At 36.1% G+C, this 13,028-nt stretch overlaps 1 protein-coding gene across 1 annotated transcript; it reads left to right on the top strand.

Annotated features, from left to right (window-relative positions):
* Window positions 1-7,293: 7,293 nt before the first annotated feature.
* Window positions 7,294-9,273, top strand: LOC128232360 (uncharacterized). The gene is made up of 2 exons (XM_052945869.1): window positions 7,294-7,551; window positions 7,904-9,273. Exon 2 carries the CDS (start codon window positions 7,921-7,923, stop codon window positions 8,578-8,580), a length of 660 nt encoding a protein of 219 aa, XP_052801829.1. The 5' UTR covers window positions 7,294-7,551; window positions 7,904-7,920; the 3' UTR covers window positions 8,581-9,273.
* Window positions 9,274-13,028: the final 3,755 nt, after the last annotated feature.

The following is a 13,028-nucleotide window of genomic DNA, read 5'->3' as shown; positions in this document are numbered from 1 at the left end:
ACAAAAAATCGCGAGCTATCCATTTGAAGTAAAGTCGTATAATATCATTACATTTATCATAGTTTCGACTTTTTTTCAAGACAAAACGTATTTTACTGAATTGAATAGACGGACACTTTTTGCATTGATAGATACATAACTGAATGATCAAATCAGTCGTGACTGAGTTTATATTTAGATGTTGGTTATGTCCAAAAAGCCGGATCCTGTCGTAAAGGTGTGCCAATTTACGTACATCACATAGCCTAACCATGTTTCAATTAATTCAGTTTCCGCAACACCATGAAGCAGTTCGCTAGTATTATACAATACGTGTACGTAATTGGAAACATTACGTATGTACACACGAAAGTATTAGCTACATTGCTCAAAAACAATAATGACAATGCAAAACACATTCAACAATGTTCTCTTACAAGTTTATTGAGTTCCTTGACATTCACGTGGTTTTTTTGCATCTGTTAATGCACATGTTTATGATTAAAATACAGTATATTGTATTTTAATTAAAAATCATTATTACCTTGCACTTAAGTCAGACAGGTGTTGAACGTGAGCAAGTCGTAATCGGAACTCAAAAAGGTGTCATGAAAATAAACGCGCCACTCTTAGCCACATGCTTTGAATCATGCTTATACTTAAAACTTTAATTGACACATCATTTCTTGCATCCAATCAAATCCCTTGTAGTGGCCCATTCACGGTCATTCTAATTGACAATAATTTTGACTCAATAAAACTGAATGTTTTTTTGCCACAACTTTCGCAATCATTTTACGATTCACTTCCAAGTAGTATACTCATAAAACCATTCCATAGAAGTAGAATTTTAATAATGATTGAAATATTGGCCGTAAGTATTTGCGCTCTCTGATTTCGTGAATATATTGATTAAGTCTGCAATGTTGTCCACTCATGTTCAATATTATTGTCAATGTTATTGGCCGTGATTAAGCTGTTTACTCTACTGACTGGTAATAAGTATTACATATTGCTCTTAGAGACTCGTCAATATGCTTGTCATGGAAGTAAAACACTGCACTCATCAAGGCTTACAATTTGCCGTTGTTGTTGTTGTTGTTGTTGTTGTTGTTTTTCAGTTTATAAAGGTCTGCCCGCGCCCTATAATGGATACATTATGGCTTGACACCGTCACATTCCCAAGTGTGACTTAAACAAAATTTTGAATCCAATGGGGGGATCCCACCCCACCGCCACCGGTTAATGAGATAGTCGCCAGAGGAATAATTTTGTAACCAACATGCCGCGAGACTTGCGATGAATGACATGTAGAGTACTTGTTGTCAATGTACCTTTCAAATATTGTATTGTGCCCTTGAACGGTATATGCTAATCATCTCCCTCATCAAAGAAAATTTAAAATCCAATCTCAACGGCTACTTAAAAGCTACACCAATCAGGGTTATCACTTTCTCGTAGCTTATACTTCATTAACTAACACCATGCCCGTAGGACTCCGACATTTTCAAAGTTTCATAATATAAAAAATAAATAATATAAAACGAGGAAGTACGATCGACTTCCTTTGATGTCTGATTTTTGGACTCACACTTTTCAAAGGCGTTCTCGCATTTTACTCTTCATTACCTTACACGTTGCCTTTAGGACTCAAATATTTTGAAGTGTTTCATAATATAAAAAGCACAACAATGATAATACATAAAAAACGAGGAAGTACGTTGAACATCCTTTGATTTTTTTTGATTTTTTTTTTTTTTGGGGGGGGGGAACTCGCAGTCTTCATATTCAAGACAAATGCATGCCCCTGATTCTGTCTTTAAGGCCGAAGAGTCGGCACCTTTTCGTTGATGGATAGGCCGTTTTTCGACAGAGTCTTAAACGAAAGCTTCTTAAAAGGAAACATATGGGTATAAAAGACTGGCCGGACCGGCCAATTCCGGACCAGTGGAAAACAACGGAAATCTCCGTAACGATTCGGAAAAGAAAGTCGGGTCTAAAAGACTTGCCGATCTGAAGGGTGTATTAAAATATGAAAATATGTAAATATATTCCGGTACGGAATTTGTCCGGTCCGGCCAGTCTTTTATACCCAACCGTTTATGACAGTTACTGTTAACCAAGTACATGTACATTAATTTGACCTCCAAACCCCAACTACAATGACATATCACAAAGGCGTACCGAAATATTCAGTGATATTCAGTGAAAACGACGAAGTTGGAATTTTGGTGGGCGGTTATTTTTGTTACATAGACTAAGGTCGACTTTCTTGAACGACATCCGTGTTGGCCCATATATTCTGAGGATTGTCAGTCGCAATTGTCTGCGACATCTTAACCACTGTGTGGGAAGGGACACCGGATATAGCTCAAAAAGTGATAAGTAAACAGACAATTATGCAGTTGTTTTAATTTACCAGAGGTAAGATCTTGCTGTGTTAACGCATATCTACCGTATCCACAAATGAAGCAAGTGTTTGCACTAATAGCTGAATGCTAAATTTGGCCTTTGGTATACTTTAAAGTGCTTACGATTTAGCAGACCTCGTAAAAGGTTTCTTCAAATCTGAGATGATCACCTCAAAACTTACTGAATTTCGACAAGTATTTTTATTTTAAGGAAATATATCGAATAAATAAAAAATCTGAATCGAAGGATTTCACAAGAATAAGCTCAACTATTTTTATTGTAAGAAATGGCAAATGTTAAAGATATGCCCTTAGAAATGTTCACAGTTCTGTACTGGGGATAGCCGTATTATGTACTGGGGATAGTTTCAAAGTTGAGAAATGTGTGTCCTGATGATATGTAAAATGGGACAAAATTTTATAGTAACACTGTTAATATACACTATACATGTATATGTCTACTTCGAACTTTCAAATAATCTGCAAAAAGTGAGAGTACAATTTGATAAGAAATAATTGAGCAAACTTTAGTTAACAATGAGTCTGATCCGTGCTCTCCTAAATGAACGTATATATGCAAGCTGCGTAAATATCAGGGTTGATCACAATACATTCTTTCTCACTGAAGTGAACGAGCAGAGACCATTATTCGGTATTCAGTAATACCAACATCGACCCAAGCTTAGAACAAAGCTTTACGTGTTCCAAATTTGATCACAATATCCCTGCTAGTGACTTTCTATTTGCAAAAACGTACCTACTTGATTTACAAAGCAATAAATAGCCGTAATCATTATCACAGTCTCGTTTTTCTAAATACATCGTTACTGCCCTCAGTCCATTTAATATTTATCCCCTGTGCAGTTAATTATTTGCTTCATCTATCCCCAGTACACTGCCAGGCCATCAAAAGGTATGAATATCTCCGTAACAACAAAATATATTATATTGATATTTTACACATTACATGATTATGTAATTACAATGAAATCACTCGATTCAGTTTTTATTCTTACTTTCAATTTGTTGATTTATGTTTGAAATCGTACCACATAAATGAACATTTGTGAGCGATCATGCAACTTTCGGCGAGAATTGGGCTATTATACAAAAGAGGAGACACATTTCCATCATAGTCGTATATTGCACAGTATTAAGTAATTCAAAACTCTTCGATTTTGTTAAATATATCACCATAAAATACAAAAAAATGATAGAAAACTGTCCATGTGTCAAAACCAAACGCTTATAGATTGATCACTTTTTGAGCTATATCCGGTGTCCGTTCCCACACAGTGTTAACGGAACCTCCGGGACAAAACATACCGTGTGTCTCTAGTCGTTTAGGTTCGGAGAGAATGAGAGGAAGTGAGGCGCTCCTTCTTTATAAACAGATACGAAACGGTCTCTGTTTTAACCTAGAACAATAAATTACGATTAATAAGACAAATTGTATTAAAGTATGAATATTTAACTTAAACGCAATCTAAACTTGGAGTTTAGTCGTCCCACTCTCAAGGTAGAGTTTATTCTAAAAAATGTTATTCGATTCCAGTCTTCCGCTGTACTCCCGATTGTGCTGAAAATAATAAGACATTAATTAAAAAAAATATATGGTAAAACTCTTTTAAAATACGGAAACGGTTATTCTGTATATTTTGCAACTTCTTTGAATCGTCAGCAAGTATGCATAGTATTGTAAAACAACTTAGAATTCGATTTGAATTCCAAAACTATTAAAAAGGGCTCGATATTCAGGTCATGACTAAAATTACCATATTACATAGAACTTGCAAACGAAGTAATGTTCACCCTGAAAAGTCTAAAAAAAAATCCCGTAATATTGATTATAATTTAGATCACCTTAATTCGAGAGGCTGCGTACAATAAACTCTTGCGGGGCTCATGCGCTCCGAAAACTTCTGAGAAACCAGCCATTGAGTTTAGCGTGGAATAGGTAGGTTTCACATTCCTCTAGAAATATGTAGGGGCCTTTCTTTCATTCTTTCTTTCTTCAAACGAAACTGATTAGATAAAGAAACTTTTTTTATCTACTAGTATTTGGTCGGATATGAAAAAAAAAGATTCCGTTGAAACCGACATTTATTGACGACACTCATTTAAGTTTTCAAACGAAGGGACATACTTAAAATAACCTAAAATATTCAATGAAAATGCGGATACCCCTCACATTTATGTTGACATAAAACGTAGCCACCTACAATAAGTTATAAATTTTATAAAAGAACTGGTAAATACCGTCATATCATATTATATCAAAGTAGTATAAATATGGGGATATTGTTATTTCATCACCGGAGAAACTCATTAATTTCGATGATCAATTATCTAAGTATGTGCATTCTATTATTCTACTGCTTAAGATTTGAAGATTTGATCAAAATACCCTCACTCCACTCATACGGATGTTAAACCAACTACGTCAGTAAAAGTCGATTTGACATTATTGTTCGATTGGAAAGTGCATGATATTGATATCCTGCAATACCCCACGCATCCATAGCAAAGCGATGCAGTAGCGGTTCTAGCGGACGTGCGGGGGGCGGGGTGGGGGTGCAACAGTGCTTGTGTTCCTCCCACCAGTTGGCCGGGAAACTGACCAACCAGTTGACCCTTATTCAAACCTTCATTAGATACCTTTACAATAGAAGCGTTCATATATGTCTTTTTTAATACCTCAGTGAAATAAAGGTTTTGAGGGGGTTTAACGTATGTGCCCCCCACCCAGTTATGAGTTCCTGGATCAGCTAAGATGTATTCAATGGTGAAAACAATCCTTTTCAACATCATTTTTGCATGGAATTACGAAATTGTATATTTCATAAGCTTTAAACATACAGTTCATACAATGGAGCCCATGTATTCAACGTGTTTATCCTACGATTGCTGCTTTTGAATTTTCAGAGTAGTTATAGTAACTCGTTCGAAACTGATTTTGCAAGTATAACATTCAATATGATTTGTGACACTAAAACCATGTTAAACGGTATGATAATACATGATATCATGAAATTTTGTCGTCGGCTCGTTTTTAAGATGGATCAACCCACTTATATTTATTTTTCACAAATATAGAAGTTGCATCTGACGTCGTTCTTTCATATAATAGGCCAGATTTTATAGCGTTCTTATATATAATAAAATATAAACTACATATTCTTTAGACAAGCAATTAACAGTAACAGCGTTCAAACGCCCCCATCCACAAGTGTCTGCTGAACAAGTTATGCTTCGGTCACATATCCTTTCGATGACTGTACGACTTATAAACTCGTACGATTCCAACAATTTTTAAAATCCGTACGGTCTCCCTGAAAAATCGTAGTTTCTGGTCACATATCTACAGACCCCGTACGATATCATAGCTCGGAAGATGCAATCGAAGGGTATCCGTAGAGACATCACAGACAAGTCGTGCGGAGCTCAGACGTACCTCGTGCGATGCACGTGTGTAAGTACGGCGCTCGAACGGTGTCCGCATGGTTTCCGCACGGTGTCTGTACAATAAGTATATCCCAGTTCCGCTATATATCTGATTTTTTTCTCATTTTAGCAAGTTAGTTAAAGTGAATACACAAAGTAATAATAAATCAAGATTTATTAATCAAGGTGTCCGTAATATCGTATAGACATCGTAAGTTGACCGTGAGAGGCTCTCCGTTCTTCGCGGTGTTTCAAATCCGCGCGGACATCGTACGTTGACCGTGAGAGGCTCTTCGGTCCTCGCGGTGTTTCAAATCCGCACGGACATCGTACGTTGACCGTGAGAGGCTCTCCGGGCCTCGCGGTGTTTCAAATCGGCACGGACATCGTACGTTGACCGTACATGCTCTACCGGCGCCCTAGCGACTCACCCTCGACCTCGAAAATTTCTAAGCGCGGGTGAGAACCTGGGAACTCGGCAAAACATTTTCATCGAGTCATCTACGAGTTCATAAAATCCGTACGATGCTTTTAAGAGACTGCGATGTCCGTACGGAATCTGTGCGTCGTCCGACAAAAGAGCTAGAATTGTGTTGCAGGACTGTAACCGAACAGAAGATGAGTTATTTGAATGTGCTATCAACATTATTGACAGTCCGCAACAAGCACAGCTACCAACGTGAATGCGGTTGTTACTTACTGTAAGGTTCACTGGTATCACTCGTTCATTTGTAGAGGTCAGCTGTTTAAATTTTGATGTTTGCAAAAGTATATGCTGATTTGATTCTTCAATAAATTGTAATATCATCGTGACTTTCATCAATCCGTTTGAAAATTCGAGGCTGACTGTTATAGTTGGGGGCGGTATATCATGACTACGTCATGGGTGCACCACTGCAACGTGAATGCGCTTTACATCATTAATTGACAGGCACGTTTTTGATAATTCATTTTGCAAACAGTAGTATAGACAATTATGCATCATGAATATATGATTGTTAAAGACAGTTCGTTTAACTTGATATTTGGCACAATTATGCATCATGAATATATGATTGTTAAAGACAGTTCGTTTAACTTGATATTTGGCAGATAATTAACTCTATAATAGCACGTATATTTTTTGTATGTTTCGTCATAGTCCCTAATGTACTAAGTTTTGAAACAAACTCGATACTCTGTATCTTTCATGACTCTCTCCCGCAACCGAATGATGCTGACAGCAAGTTTAGAAAAACAAATATAATACCCTTGTCACTCAAATCACTGAAATTAAAGGGTGTATGTGCAATATCAGATTATCTACAAAAATCACCTTCGGCCAAAAAGGATAGCCAGCGTTAACCCACCCGGCTTCATATACAATACTAGTATCGTAAATTAATACTTAAATTCACCGAATAAACACACTTCTATATTTAAACTTGAACGATGATTATTGGCTCAGAGCAGGAAGAACTCCATACAAATAAGGCAGTGTTGAATGGTTCCGGGTTTACGTTATGAACTATTTTTAGCAACCATGGAAAAAAAATGTACATCGTAAATGGTGCATAATCATGGATAGCATTTATTTTAAATTCGGCTTCAACTATTTAAGGGAGCTACAATTTAATGAAGAATCAAATCAACATATACTTTTGCAAACACCAAACTTAAATCAGCTGAACAACGCTACAAATAAACGAGGGATATCATTCAATCATTCACTCCTACAGTAAGTAGACATAGACATTATAATCTTAATAATAATAAAAATGATAATAATAATAATTGCATAATAATTATAATGATGATGATAATAATAATAATAATAATAATAATAATAATAATAATAATAATAATAATAATAATAATAATAATAATAATAATACATTTTTAATGAAAATATTATGTGTAATATAATAAAAGTTGTTATAATTATATCACAATTATAATCACAAGTTGTAACAGTACTAACATTTAACAATGTCTGGGATCAAATCAAGATAACGAGACGTTTAAATTGTTATCATTTTTATCCTTCAGCTTCATGCAATTTCAATACATCTGAATAATTTGTATTTCAGACAATTACAAGTAAAACATGTGGGCTATCATATCGCCAATTGTATGCCTGGCAGTCTTTGTCGCAACTGCAACATCATTTTCAATCGAGCGCCGACAGAGTGCAGCATCTAAGTCGTTGCTGGACATGGGGTTTGCGTTATCCGAACTACCCTCCCCATCGGCGCAGGAGGTTCAATTATCGAGACAGAGACGCCAAACCACCAATGATGTGATCGAGTTTACTATGAACACTACAATGAACTCACACATTGAATGGAACACAGTTGAAATGACACAGAATGACCAATCCTACGTTAGCAGGACTAATTTCCCTGGCGGAGACATCCAAAAATGTCCGCTGAGTGTAGCCAATGGACAAGAAGACCCTATCCATTTCCGGTCCACGTGCCCGTGGTACTACGTCACCGACCATGACCCTTCCCGCTTCCCAACCACCATTCTGAAAGCAAAGACGCCATGTATGTACTGCGTAGGAAACCCGTCGTTGGAATGTGTTCCTTTGAAGAAAAGCATTACAGTTCTCCAGAAGTCACCGACAGCAGAGCTTGACGGAAGCTTTAAATTTTTCGAAAAGGAGCAAGAAGTTACCATGGGATTTACGTGCGCGAGTCCACGAAATGCCATTAATGCCGCGGACACTACAACGGCGAGCCCTGCAAACGACATTTGGGCTTAGGCAGCTTATAGTCAGATAACTCTTCTTGTGATAAAAGTGTGTCAGAGGATATCGGAGTTATCGGACATTGGCAGCTGCACAGTTTCGTTCACAGGCACGGTTTTGGTCTCATTTTCGAATCTCTCTGTCAGTATGACGGATTTTAAACTCCTTATTATATAAATAGGGACAATGTAAGGTCATAATGACCACGGCAGTATACGTGTTGAATCTTGGACATAGTGAAAGGTAAACGATTAGCTTTTTTAGTTCATTTAATTCCCATTTAACCAGTGTCTTATTGTGATGATCATTGTAAATAACCATTATTTAATTTATACATTTATTATTTTCTAATAGTGCTTTGCTCACGCAACTGAAGTTGTTAAATCTACATCTTTATTTATTTATTTATTTATTGTGCATGTTGTTTTTTTCCATTGCGTGCTCCACTATATTGTTCGTGTTTTTTATCGTTGTTGCAGTACTGAAATATTTACTTTCAGATTTGAGATATATACATTGAGTATAATTTACCATAGTATTAATTACTTATTTGTAGTATGTGTTTTACAGATATTGATTTGTTTAATCTCAATATTTCAGTGCAATATGGCATTTTACATGCATTTTTACATATACAAAACTCGTTTTACATTATAAATGTTATTTTTATGCCTAAAAATCCTATACATAAATAAAATGTTGTGACAAACCAAATTTCTTTACTTCATTTTATCAAACATCGACAGTTATCCTCTACACCAAACCCAACTTGACAGACTTTCACGCAGGAAATAGCAGCTCTTTAATTTCCTTACAATTTAAATTTAATAAAAACACCTACTTGAAAAAGGCTGGACATTAAAAACAAATGTCTAAACAGTAATTACATTCACCCGTTTAAAAAGACAAAGCCAAAACTACACGTTAATAATACAAATAAAACTCGAAAGATGCTGGTATGTGTTGTCTAGGGTTTGTGTATGTACACATAGTTCAATCTCGAGGGTTGAGGCGGTAAGGCTCCATCTATTTCTTAAAGTATTGTCACTTACAACCTTTTTGCGTTCACCCATGCATAAATTAAAGGAACATTTTGCCTAGCAAAATTTCTGTTACCGAAATAATGTTCAGTTTGGGTTCCCCTCCGCCGCCTAAAAATGTTTAAATAGCAAGGAAACCAACCATGTCATGCATGCTATTTCTTTCTTAGTAATACTTATATGTTGCGCATCATATTGCATAATTGGAAGCTAGAATTCTCAAGTGTTAATGATTTATCGACTCTTGTGATGTGAGTAATTTTAAACGGGTAATTCTCTAACTAATTAATCACTTAAGACAATTAAATAAATTATACAGTAAAAACCGCAGGGAAAGTTATTCATCCACTTGAGGTTTGCAAGAACCATATAAACTCGAATAACTGTATTGAGCAGTAAGCTGTAACTTGTATTATACTTGAATGTCAATCTTTGCCACTTAAAAAAACTGGGAAGTGGTAGCCTTAATCATACTGCAGAAGGAAGGGCATACTCGAAACACAGAAAATAACTGTTGTATCTCCACCTGTAGATGTAGCGGATGGAGAGTTTCACCAGAACCATTTCAGATTAATATTAGCGTACCGTATTTCTTGGGACCAGACCCCCCCCCCCCCCCCCCACACACACACACATGCAAACACACACCACGCTCTCGGTTCCTTGCGGAAGGTACGCACGCTCTAAGGTACGCACCCGAAGGGCGCCCCCTCAAACGTCAAATCCTGGATTCGGCTCAAGTTAAATTTTAAAGGAAACAAACTGAAGGCACATACCTATCTATGAAATCTTTCGTTATGCAAAGTATCCCGATTGGTAGCAAAAAAAGATTAAGTCTAGGTATAACAAGTCGACAGGCCTATAATCAACTAACAGGTACAGTTTTCTCCGCCGTGCAGTTTTAAACAGGAAGTTAACTATACAATTCATTTAACAAACTTTTAATTTTAAATAGACAAGAATCCCCTCTTTCCGATATCAGATGTATGAATACTTCAATCTTAATTTGAGGAAGATACACTTGAAATAATGAGACAATTGAATTCATTTCCCCATTTTGAGTACGTGTGACTTATCTAAATAATATGATTTCGATTGCCTCAGATACAATCGTAACAACTCGACCGTCTCCGGCAAGCTTCGAGATTCAGTTGGCTAATGGCCGAGGTGTGCCGATTGCCTCAGATACAGCTAACAGCTTTGTGATCATTGTTGATAATTTAATATGACCATTTGGAAGATATGTACGGTCAAGATGAAGATGTACTTATATCCATTTATAATAAAGCATATACATTTATAGTTAATCTTGTAAACTTTGATTTTAATTTACGGCATTTTGAATAAATGCACATTATCAATCGAAGAAGTGTGTTTTCTTGTGTTACAGTACTGTAATTCAACCGGCCAGGGGTCTCCTTTAAAACCTTAAAAGTGTACAATATATAAAAGTCAAGCATTTTTTGTCAACAATAAAACCGATGATTCAGCCTTATTTGCCATTTAAAACGATAATTGAAATACAATTACCCCTAGTAGTAGTTATTGTATAAGTATTTCAGCTCGTATATCTGACACCCAATAATTTATTCATCGGTGGTATACTCATTTATTAAATGGTGACGGATTTTCGTAACCACAGAATGTGGTAACCTAAAACCTCTTTTCTTTAGAATGCGGTAATCTCATAAGCCATAGATAGACGATGCATTGAAATTAATGCAAATTTTAAAACGGTGTCATGTTATTTTCCTGTTTGTTTGACACTTGATCTTCTGGCCTCAATTTTTCGAAACATCTTAAGTCACTTGTAACAGGGTAAACCTAATCTACCTATTTTTATTTCGTTTAATTTCTAATTTTAAAGAGTGTTTAAACTATTCCAATAATAATAATGATGAACAACTACTTTTTGTTACGTAAAATAAAACGTTTTAGCAAGTCAACTTGTCTAAATGAAATAATGGACTTAAACAAGTTTAGAGGAGTTGGGGCCTTAATTGAGTTCTTAAGCGTAACAAGGTTTAGGGTTAGGGTTAGGGTTAGGTTTAGGGCTAGGAGCTTATTTCATGAAGACGTGTTTCTTACTTAATCTTTATTTTGCCAAATAAGAAATAGTTAATCGTCGTTATCATAAAGATAATACATTTTGGACACACACAAAAACACCCACGAATGTTAACATTACACGATTCATACCAAGGCAGAAATACTGAGTTTTGCTTATTCCTGTTATAATGGACTTAAAGGCCTAGTTTAAGGAATGTTTGGCATGATAATCCCCTGCTGTGCATCTCCTGCTAATTGCACTGGTATCACAGTAGGGGCCAATTTCCTGTGTATTCGTTTCTTGGCTCAGGGCCATTTTGGGGCCATTTTTATAATATAACCCCTGAAACTGCACAGCAGGATACTCAGATTTGAGATCTGATAAGACAATTAGGCACTAAGATTAAGACCAATTAACAGTTGTTGTGTACAAATACACGGTTGGGGGCGGGGGTGGGGCGGGGTCACTTATAGAAGGATTAAACTAGGTATTAACATTAGTAAGATAATCAAGTTAATCAAGTGTTTGTCTACTCGTTCCAAATTCACTCTTAGAATTAATAGGATTATGGGCGAGGGCAGTCCTCGTAAAATGATTGACAATACGATTATATTCTCAGAACATGCTGTTCCCATTGTTACTGTGCGGAATAAAAAAAGCACACGTGTTAGTAGCTGTGTCGTTCACTTCCCGTACCAGAAAACCGCATTGGCTCCAAAATACAGGGATAAGCAAATGGAATATGGCATTTGGTCCTAACATACCAATGAATTCAATGAAGGAAAAATAAACAAACAAAAAATACGGATTTATTTTTACCACTGATTAACAGCTATATACCTGTTTTATCCTTTTCCGCCAGTTGGCTGATAAAAATAAAGCACAGAAACGCAAGAAATAATTTTGTGTGTGAATTTCGGTACACCGGAACTTAATTGTATAAAACTTCCGCCAGTATATCAATACAAAAGATCATTGATACGGTCGAGTAGAATGATGGGTAGTATCAGATTACATCATGGTTTCAGTGTGAAACAAATTTTCCTGCAATTTTGCATATTATTGTAGGGATATAACTTGTTTTCCTTTAATCACTAGGTTTTTTTCTCGTTGAATGGGGATAGTGTAGTTATGGCGATAATTGTTGACAATGTGGTTATTTCAACTGATTTGATAGCTGTTGTATCAAGTGGTATTCTTCTCACAACTAGAAGTAAACATCATCAGCATTATCAGCATTCACGACAACATTGGCTACCAAAATGCCCGAGAACTTAATAGTAACCCACAATAGCTTTATATTGCTTCATTTTGGTTGTAATCAAATGTATAATGATAATTAAAAGGAGTAAAACAATCGTTGGTACCAGGAT

Source organism: Mya arenaria, chromosome 4 (genome assembly GCF_026914265.1).
Source record: "Mya arenaria isolate MELC-2E11 chromosome 4, ASM2691426v1".
Taxonomy (NCBI): domain Eukaryota; kingdom Metazoa; phylum Mollusca; class Bivalvia; order Myida; family Myidae; genus Mya; species Mya arenaria.
This window is presented reverse-complemented; position numbering and strand designations above follow the sequence as displayed.

Coding starts and splice junctions, on each gene's coding strand:
- LOC128232360 (XM_052945869.1), top strand. CDS start 7,921: ATGTGGGCTATCATATCGCCAATTGTATGCCTGGCAGTCTTTGTCGCA.